The sequence below is a fragment of the Xenopus laevis genome, chromosome 6S (assembly GCF_017654675.1).
Source record: "Xenopus laevis strain J_2021 chromosome 6S, Xenopus_laevis_v10.1, whole genome shotgun sequence".
Lineage (NCBI taxonomy): Eukaryota > Metazoa > Chordata > Amphibia > Anura > Pipidae > Xenopus > Xenopus laevis.
The window spans coordinates 79,116,884-79,128,051 of NC_054382.1; the positions used below are offsets into that span (position 1 = coordinate 79,116,884).

Sequence of the window (11,168 nt, forward strand, 5' to 3'; positions counted from 1 at the left end):
ATGAGCAGTATGCCAGGGTTGAAGTGGTTTGGGTCTAGAACGTTTAGTTTTTATAGGAGCAAGCTCATTTAGGGCAGTAGTGAGAGTACTATAGTAGACAGAGGTAGCCACATTAGGACATGAGATGGCTGAGATATTAGAGTGAAGAGAGTCAAAGGAAGAAGAGAGATGTGACACGTCTACAGCCTGGAAGTCAGGGTAAGTACGTGTTTGGGGAATAGCAGGGGGTAAGGAGGGAGTTAGTGAGAGTTGAAATGTGAGCATATTGTGATCAGAGAGGGGAAATGGTGAGTTAGTAAAATTGGTGGTTGAGCAGAGTCTGGTAAATATGAGATCCAGAGCATTACCATTGAGTGAGAGGGGGAGTCTGAGCACAAAGATAAGCCTAGGGAGGAGGTTAGTGAAAGAAGTTTAGAGACAGAAGAGTTGTTAATGTTAACGGGTATATTAAAGTCACCTAATATGATGGATGGGATGTTATATGAAAGAAAGTAAGGAAGCCAGGCAGCAAAATTGTCCAGAAATTGTGCAGTTGATCCTGGTAGTCGATTTATGACAGCAATGCAGAGTGAAACAGGAGAAAAGAGCCTAATGCAGTGAGCGTCAAATGAGGAGAATGATAGAGAGGGAACAGGTGGAAGAACTTTAAAAGTACAGCGGGGAGAGAGAAGCAAACAGATATTAGGAACTCTCTACCCGTTTTCTCTGCAATAATAAAACAGTAACATGTACTTGATGATTACTACTTTGCATGAATCCATATTGGTGGCAAAAGCATTATATTGTTTTGTTTTTTTAATGTTTTAATTATTTTTAACTGACTTACGGCATGGTTACCAAAATTACACAAAGGTCCCTTATCCAGAAAACCATAGGTCACAAGCATTCCAGTTAGCAAATCCTATACCTGTATTATACTATTTACTAAACTATTTGCCTTTACAGCGAACGCCAATAATCATGTGAACTTCTGAGTCTGACAGTTGCCTGTGCTATCCACTTGACCTGCGGCTGACACATTTAAGCACCACTGCTGATATGGGAGGCAAGCTTATCCAGGCAAATCCCTCATTTTGACATGGATCCCTCAAGAGTTCAGAGGCTGTGAAATCAGTCATTGCTGCCTGCCTATCATAAAAACAATGGTCCTTTCAATCAGATGAGAAATAAATCTCTGTCTGCAGAGAAAAAAAAAAAGACATTTAATAGTGCATTGAGGAGCAGTGTTGGACTGGGACACCAGGGGCCCACCAAAGAACCTTAGATCAGGGGCCCACCAAAAACCTTAGACCTGAGGACCACTAAAAAACTTTTAGACCAGGGGCCCACTCTCAGTATTATTTTCTTCCTCTCCTAGTCTCTTTTCTTTACATAATCTATCTATTTAGCCTCTTTGTTCTCAGAAATAAGGAACGGCCATGAAATGTTTAGAAGCAGGAGGCCCACTGACACATGGGCCCACCGGGAGTTTTTCTGGTATCCCGGTGGGCCAGTCCAACACTGATGGTGAGAATGATTCAGATTTGTTGGAGGCCTAAAGAGGATTGTAAATCAGCAGATCCTTTGCCTTTGGGTTAGCTGTAAGTGACACACTTTTGGTCCAACAGATAGCCAAGAATCCACAGATAACAATAGAAAAAACTACTTTTCTACCAGGAATTCTTAACCTACCGGTCATGAATCATAAAATGCTTCTCATATGGTTCACAGCAAGAGTGGGTCACAGAATTCCGAATATATACAGTAAAATGTCCTCTTATTATAGAATAAATAATGATTTTGCAATGTTGGGGGTGCAAAGTGGATTAACCTTCATAGTCTATCTCCTGTCAATATTGTTTTTTTTTTTTTTGTTTTAAGACAGAGATTGGAGAAATAAAATACGGTTTAGCAGTATTTTGGCGGAGAGTCATGCCTTTTCCCATAATGGATATTACAGCCCACTGATTTATCACTGCAGAAAATATATACCACACAAACTATACATATTGGCGATGTTTCGCAACCGCCCCCCCCCTGCAAATGAGGGAGCGCAAATCCAAACCTTACAGGAGTGAACAACTATTGCTAAGACAGTATTTTTGAGTGAGGTTGGCACCTTGCTGGTATATTAGCAGCCTGCTCAGAAACTTTTCACTATAGGACTAAGGGGGAACACAAAAAGCCAAAACATGTAGGCCTAGTGAATTTCATATGACACCAAGATTGAAAAGATGCACAATTAATCCTCAAAAAACTGGAAACGTATCTTACAATTCTATTTCATAGGAGAAATGCATAAACAAACTTGGCTACTACTTACCTAATTTTGCTGTAAGAGATTCCAGATCTGCTACAAATCCTGGCACTTGTTGCAACTGTTCCTGCAGTTCTACAAGACTATTCCTCTTTTTCTCCCAGTGTGCTGATAGCATCACAACCTCCCCATCTACCTGCTGGAAGATTGGAAGCAAAACAGACAGAGAGTAACACAAGGTGTTAAAGAGTTGTACTATACTAAAAACCACACAGTCACCAATTGGGAGATCATGTTAGGCAATTGCATTTTCTTTATATTTGTGATTACAGATCTGCAGTGAATAATAAACCCACAGAGTGTATAAAAAGTAACCATTTGCTCTTCAGTATAGCAAGACTGCCACCTTGTGGTTAAGTGCAGATAATAACAGAAACCTGTTCCGAATTAGCACATAGGCATTTATTTATATAGCAAGACTTGTGTATGCAATCCTATACATTTTACAATACATTAATAGTACAGAGAGGGGTAACAGAGTTCAATAAATAGAAAATATATACAGTAACACGAATGCGCCACTTGTTAATAGACAAAGGAGGTTCTTAACTTATGTGAATATGAAAAATAACATGTTACTTATGTTACCTATGTAACCCTATGTTAACTGAGAAGAGTTTAGTTTTGCAAGACTAAAAAAGAACTACAGAGGCAATTATTCATCACTGATGTCTAAATGAATCACTTCTCAAAGACAATGTAATTATTAATAAGCTTGCTTAAATTTTGCAGAGCATGTAAACACTTGACCATTAAATAACCGAGATATTTAAATGCACTTGAGTCGGGAGGGGGGGGGGAAATTCTAGATCAATTTAATTTCTACAAGTTCCCAACTTTCCCAGCCACACACACACATCTGCTGCAGGGTCGACAAAAGTCAGGAAATGTGTAATTATACTGCAATTATTAAATCTAAAGTCATCAAAGAGAACACCTTACTGAAGATATTAATAAAGTTTAAGGTTATTGATTTGCTTTGTATGACGTAGCAGACCATACAGGCAATACAGTGGTTATTTCAATGTAGCAAGTAAAGTGACATTTTAGAATGACCACATAAAAACAGCCTTCAAACACACTCCTACATATTAATGCTCCAGGCTTGCTTTAAGCTTTACTATAAAACTTTCAATAAGCAGGCTGTGGGTTGGCATGCATAAATGGAGACCTAGAACAATGGAGCCTTGTTAAGTAGAATTAGAACCCACCAAACTTTCAGCACTTAATTTATCGATCAGTAAAGACATGTGATCTCAGTGGACTTGATGGGCAAACCACTTTATATAGCATCTGGGGGTTTCAGTAAGCAAAGCAATCTCAAGTAACCTGTTTGGAAGTGAACATCTGATTGGTTGTTCATTGTTACTCGACTTGGGAAAACATTTGCCACATGCAGGGGCCTATTTATTATGTTGTGTAAAATGATATTCAGCAGAAAAAAACTTTGTAAAATAGGTGGCAAATTTATCAAGGGGTGTGCAAATGCCAGATTTTTTTTATGTTATTTTACACAGCTCTAGACCTTTGTAAGTAAATTCTGGCATAAATGCATAAAAAACAAGCCTGACAATGTGTGGTGAATGTTGTCATCATTTAAATATGTGACTATGCAATCAAAACATTCTCTCACTGTGGCTTTTAGTATTGTACTTGTAAGTACCTTGCTGATCACTGACTGATCTTCACACAGGTTCTTTTGTTTACACAAATTATGGGCGAGATTAGCCAACTGTTTACTTTCACTTCTGCCTACAATTAAAATTCTTTGCTTATCTGCTCCCAGGCAATGTTTCAAAACTAAAGTATCAGCCCAAAATACTGACCAGCTAAGTTTGGGGTTATAGAAGAAGAGGAGCTCAGTCACCCATGATAAATCTACTTTTCTGTGGCCGTCTGATCTCATTCAAATGCTTCCTCCACTAACAATAATGTAAACTTCTGCTGTGAAAACATAAGTGGTATTTTGTTTTTCCAAAGTTGTGCGAAGTTGCCTTGTGAGGAAACTTCAGAAAAACTAAGCACCACATATGTTTCCCACCAGTGATTACATTATTGCTAGTGGTAAAGCATATTAGTAACCCACAAAAGAGGTAGTTTATCACAGTCAACTAATCTCCTTGCTAAGATGTATTAACTCTTAACTATCCTGTGAATTTCTGTGTAATGGTTGAAAGAAAGGGCCATACTTTAGATATAATTGAACATTTCAAGCACAAGTTACTTATACAGAGAGGGTATCTTGCTCTTAAATTCTGCACAACTAGTAAAGGAATTTAAAATTCATAAAAGAAAATACCATAGTAATAATAATAATAATATTTACCTCTCCAGCTTTAGCACAATCGCTTGCTACTTTGTGGAGTGCAGCCCAGGTATCTTCATACCTTAAAGAGAGAATGCAAAACATTACTAATATAATATGATTGGAACATAATTGGCATTTCTAAATAACCATTTTACTATATAATATATTGCAATTATAAATCCAACCATACTTTTCTTGTGTTATAGTTTGCACTCCGTCTTAATGTTCTCTGCTTGCACTACAGGTAACTATTCCTCTGCATCTCGTAAATTCAACCCTACTGATGGGACTATCAGGTGGAATGAAAAATGGTAGATTCAAGGAGAAACTTAGGACACCCTGCACAGCCAGAGCAGTCAATGCTGGACCAAGTAGGGTGTTGTGTGCACATGCCAAGGGTTGCATAAAATGTAATTCCTGCCCTGGAAATTAAAAGTGGGCTATGCAGGTATGGGAATGGCTACCAGAATGCTCAGGATGTGGGGTTTTCCAAGTAATTGATTTTCCGTAATTTGGACCTCCATACCTTAGGTCTACTAGAAAATCATGTAAACATCAAATAAACCCAAAAGGTTGGTATTGCTTCCAATAAGGATTCATTTTATTTTGGTTTGGATCAAGCACAAGGTAGCCTTTTATTATTACAAAGAAAAAGGAAATAATTTATTTTAAAAAATGGATTATTTGATTATAATGAAGTCTATGGGAGACTTTCTGTAATTTGGAGCTTTCTGGATAATGGGTTTCCAGATAATGTATCCCATACCTGTATTTTTTATGATCACACAAATAAATTATATACATGATATTCCAGAAAGGTGAAACAGCACCGTTAACAAATTACCTGCTAAGGAGTTCTGCTCCAGCAGGAAACTTTGAGAGCTGCTCAGCTTGCCTGTAAAGCAGTGGAATGAATGCATACATATATATTAACAAGGAGCTGTCAAATACTGTACTCAGATTCATGCTATCACATTCCATGTTTATACAACAAGAACTGTCTAACTTTTTGGGTACTATACAAAACAAGCACAATACAGTTTTTAGGTATTTGAAAGTATTCAAATACTTACCGATTACAATGAAATTCTACTTCTTGAAATATGGAGAACTAAATGTAGCTGAACAAATCAATGCTATACTGACATACTGTTAATATGCAGGTTCCATGACAAGTCAAGATATAATGATGAGTTCACGCTGATTGAAACATATACTTACCTGTATTGCTTTTTTATTTTCACTTCTCTTGACTTATCCCCTAAACTCTTTAGCCTAGAATGCAAGAAAAGATAAAAATGTAACATAAATATGAAATACTTTTTATTTTCCGAATGATTTTTTGAAAAGTAATAAATAAAACTCATATGTGGCATATTGCAGAAGATCTCCATAGATAGAACCCTAAACAGCCAATATACCCTTTTCAATCCTAAACTTCATGAGTGAAAAGTTCCTTCCTCTGCATCAATCAACTACTAGCTTCAGCTAGCGGGTAAAAGGAATGCCACCTATCTACAGTTCTATCTAAATTTTACATTCCCTGATTGAAATGAATATGTTTCCCTGATTTTACATCTTCCTAGATTTTTCACCATTGTTTTTCAGGTTTTTATTAAATGAATATGGGCACAGGAGTCCTGCTGTATATCAGCCACTAATTACAGGACCAAAATGACAGTCAGTTGACAGATAATGCACAAAGACAATGAACAATTTATACATGAAAGGTGAACCTTTGCCCTGCTGTTTATCATGTGATCCTTAACAGACAATACTTAATTCAGTAATATAATTTAACAATTATAAGTGTATCAGGGAGAAAACAGGGAATTGCTTGTATGTTCCATACTTAGAAATTTAAACTCTAAGGCTAATGCCACACAGGGGCTGAGATTAGACTCCTCTCCTGCCTGCAACGGGACAGAACCATTGTGTTAGCTTCGGTGCAGGCACATGCAGCTGATTGTGTAGCGAGAATGCAATCCCTGGTATTTCTTTGGCAAAATCAGCTGTTTGTGCCTGCACCAAAGCCGAGTACCATGTGCTAGAGTCCTGCAGCGGGTCGGGTACCTGCGGCTACCTTCGGGTTACCCGCAAAATACTGCAGTACCCTGCGGGTTGCGGGGTACGAGTTCCAAAAAATGGACCTGCGCAGGACTCTACCATGTGCAGATGGGAGGGGAGCCTAATGCCAGCGTAGGGGCTAATCTCAGCCCCTGTGTGGCATTAGCCTCAGTGTTGCCACTGCTTCAGCTAGCTGAAAAAGCAAATTTGTAATGTAAACAAAAGGATGTAGGAAGCTTTCAGCCCCTGTTTGACATTAGCCTTAGTGTTGCCACTGCATGGTCATTTGCAAACACCTTTATCCTGGAATGCAAGAACATATAAAAATGGAACATAAGAAAAATATGCAATACTGTTAATTTTTAGAATGATTTTTTGGAAAGCAGTAAAGAAAACTCATATGTGGCATATTGCAGAAAAGCATATTAATCCTCTTCACAAAACTGTAAAAAATGGTAAAGTAGCAGTAGCCTAAAGGAATTGCCTGCTGGAGTGGGCTGAATAAAGAGCATGTATATAATCTTTTCCATTTTGGAGCAAAGAAATCTGTGGCGACCCCTATGTATACTGCATTGACTGTGCTTGGCATGTAGGTCTCCACCACCAATCACCTTGTACATGATCTGTCTGTTGCTGCGCACTGGAGGGGAATTTAAATTAGGAAAATGCACACTTAGGTTTTCAGACAAAATCTGCTATATATATATATATATATATATATATATATATATATATATATATATATATATATATATATATATATATATATATATATATATATATATATATATATATTAATGCCCTTTTACCCAGACTAATTCTAATAAATTGCATTGTTGTGAAATCAAGGTCACATTTTAGTCTCAGTACAGGTGATGGTGGTGACCATATGAATTTAGGATCATATAGAAAATATCTTATCTGCATAAGCAAAACCAAACACTTGTTAGTGGCATATCAATTTCTGCATTGTCAAGTATTTTTTTCAGTGACAGCTATTTTTATAAGTGCTGCCTCAGTCAGAGTGGTACAAATGCAATTTGCATAGACTGTTCTCACTGAGAACAGCACAACTGAAAAAAAACAATTCTTATTGAAAAGTTACTTAGGGTACTCTAATTTAACTCGAAATTTTCCAGCCAGCCCGATCGATGAGCCAGCCGATATCAGTCTTCTGCAGATATCGGTTGGCCTGTCTCCCATCATACATACACACTGATTATCATACGAAAAAAAAATTCTACAATACTATTGGCCACCTTAATAGTTGCTAGATGCTCCTGGTTATGTTATCAGTTTGATGTTCACTACAGTGTGCAAAAGCAATTAATGCTAGATAATTCAAATAATTATATGTATTTACAGGAAAAAAACATAGAACATGGCCAACTTAACCAAGTGTCCAAAATGTATATCCCAACACCAATTCTGAGATTCTAAATTGATATAAATAATTTCTGTCCGCTTGATCCTCTATAGCACAGAGATTTACAGCTAGCATTTCTTCTTTTTTTAAACTGATGTAAACCAATAAAGATGATTTTTTAACCAATAATCTATCTGAGCGATCCTTTTGACCTTGGAGTGCGCTGCAACGACTTGGATGTCAACTTAACCAAGTGTCTTGCCTTAAATTATTCATCAGTGGCACTTAAAGGATAAGTAAACCTTTAAAATAAGTGAATGTAACTGTCTAAGATATTTTTCAGTGTGCATTCATTATTTATTTTGGTTTTATTCCAAGATATTAAAGGATACATTTACTGTTAACATTAATGAATTTTGTTATAACAACACCACCTCAGTTTCCAACAGGTCTGACCACCAAGTAGTCAAGGAAGTTGTCAGGAGAAAGAAAGAGGCTGATGTTCTTCTGCTTAGGAAAGGTTTGAGAAAGGTTTTTAATTTTTTCCTAAGCAGAAGAACATCAGAGCGGCCTCTTTCTTTCCACTGAAAACTTCCTTGACTACTTGGTGGTCAGAATGGTCAGAAACTGACCAGCAGTTGGCTCTGTTTTAACAAAATTCATTCATATTAGTCCACATATCCCTTAATATCCTGGAATAAAAGCAAAACAAATAATGAATGTACATTGCAAAATATCTCAGAATAGTACCCTCATCATTTTTACATTCACTTGTTTGAAAGGGTTACTTATCCTTTAAGTATGTAAAGGGTAAGGACTTTCCAACATGTGGCCCTCCTGCTGGTGCACATTGGCTACACTTCTAAGGAAAATAAAACTTCCAGCACTAGTGTCAATATATACGAGAATAAAACTATTTCTGCACAACTCCCATGAATCACAGTTCAATCACTGCAGTCTGATCTCATCCATAGGTAAAGGGTCCGGTCAACCCTATAAAATCCTGTACATATTTCCGCTTTCGAGTAATCATGGACGCTGCCATGTATTAAAGACTCGCCGGTCATATCACCCAGCATTCCCAGCAGTACAGTCAGTCAGCTTGCATAGCTCGCACAAATAGTGGGTAAGGGAAGTGACAGCGCGGAGACATTACCCGCTGGTGAAGTCCTGCTGAACACTGAGCAGCCGCTCCCGCAGGCTTTCAAACATAATGGCTAACGTGAGCTCCCGGTGTTTCTATGGGTATATCAGTAAGACAGCTCCGCAGCCAACTCCCCGTCACTGATCATCCGCATGTGACCACCACCCCATGCCCCGTAATTAGAACTCCACTGAACTGCCAGTGTTGTTCGTGACGTCACGGTCACACGTGACTTCTTAGAACTAGGAAAGGAAGAGGAGAACTTTCACCCCGGAAGTGAGGGTTGTCATTTAAAATGTCTGTGCTTTAATGCTATTCCGGAAGGAAAATTTAACTTGTAGACTACCACGGAGCAGATGTTTACTTGATAACCAGCGGAAGCCAATTACATATGTGAGATTCTGCAGCTGTTTGGAAAGTAGCTGATAATGATATCCCTGGTTGGTTAGTTTTAGTGATTTCCCAAGTGCAAATGTGGCAAAGTTCGCTTTACTTTTGGAACTGATTTTAGGGGTCACCTCCTTTTCTGCAAAAAGAAAAAATAAAAACAACGTTTATGGTTTTTTTTTACCCATTACTAACATTGGCATGAAGCACTAGTTGTACCAGCCAGCAATGTTCCCTCTAAGTCAGGGGTCCCCAAACTTTTTTACCCGGAGCCACATTCAAATGTAAAAAGAGTTGGGGAGCAACACAAGCATGAAAAAGTCCATTGGGCTGCTAAATAAGTGGCTATTTGGTAGCCCCTGTGTGTACTGGCAGCCTACAAGAGGTTCTACTTGACAGTATACTTTTTAAACAACCAGAACTTGCCTCCAAGCCCGGAATTCAAAAATAAGCACTTACTTGAGGCCACTGAGAGCGACATCCAAGGGGTTGGAGAGCAACATGTTGCTCACAAACTACTGGTTGGGGATCACTGTTCTAAGCTGTACACGTGCAAACAACAAATTGTGGTGCGCACACAAAATTTTGTATGAAAATAATACAAAACACATGTTTAAAATGTGTGCACAAAATAACTATAGCCAAGAATGAATTAAAAGGAACATTGTGAGCCAGGTGGCAACCCTAGTTGGGACTATGTGATGTGGGTGTCCCTTGGCAACAGAGGCACATGCCTTGGGTTTAATAGAGAGTGCAAACGGGAGTGGCAGTAAGAATGCTGGGCCAAGTAGTATAGTCTGGGCAACTAGTACTTACTTGTCCTGGTTCTGGTCTTCTGTAAAGTATGTTTGGTAACTGGAAGGTTATTTGGACTTGCAGTGTGTATGAGGCCAGTGTCGGACTGGCCCATAGGGATACCAGGAAAACTCCCGGTGGGCCTAGGAGTCAGTGGGCTTCTATCCATTTGGCCTATTTCATGGTCATTCCCTATTTCTTTATTAGAACAAAGAGGCTTAATTATGGAAGAATATAGTATAGTATGTCGAGAAAAGAGACTAGGAGAATAAAGAGGTTGAGTGAGGAGAGGAGGTATAGTAGTTTGGAAAGTGGGCCCTCAGCCTAAGGTTTTGTGGTGGGCCCCTGGCATCCCAGTCCGACCCTGTATGAGGCACTGAGAATTGTGATATATACTCAAACATGCAGGGAGGGGGCTTTGTGGTGCAATGCAGAGAAAGTGCAACAGGGTTGTGCCAGGTTTTACAAAAGAAAGCAAATATCCCACAGGGGATCAAAACCTCAAAGAAAAAGTCAACTACTCGATATTGATGATCCCTGTAAAAGCGCACCTTATATTGTGCCAAAAGTTTAAAAACAAAACCTAAATAACTAAAATGTACAGACCAAGGGTCGGTAGTGGTATTGGACTTTTTTCCACCTTTCACACAGCACTGACATACCTGGGTATCACATGCTACATCATGAGAGTTAAACAGTACTGTGATAATGAAACCTACAAGATCAAGCAAGTATTTGAATTACAGTATCACCCTACGTGGCGTCCCCAGGGAAATTTCCTAAACCAGGACAACACAATGAGTAT

The 11,168-nt window shown here is 38.5% G+C and overlaps 1 protein-coding gene across 2 annotated transcripts in view; it reads right to left on the reverse strand.

The window, feature by feature from the left end:
• Positions 1–9,421, reverse strand: part of dtnbp1.S (dystrobrevin binding protein 1 S homeolog) — a 76,838-nt gene extending 67,417 nt beyond the window's left edge. Inside the window, 5 exon segments of one of the 2 annotated variants that reach the window (NM_001094322.2) lie at positions 2,303–2,435; positions 4,623–4,683; positions 5,449–5,499; positions 5,826–5,879; positions 9,194–9,396. In NM_001094322.2, the coding sequence (NP_001087791.1) occupies positions 2,303–2,435; positions 4,623–4,683; positions 5,449–5,499; positions 5,826–5,879; positions 9,194–9,249 (355 nt within the window). In that variant the 5' untranslated portion in view covers positions 9,250–9,396. 2 annotated transcript variants of the gene reach the window in all.
• Between the last annotated feature and the right edge of the window lie 1,747 nt (positions 9,422–11,168).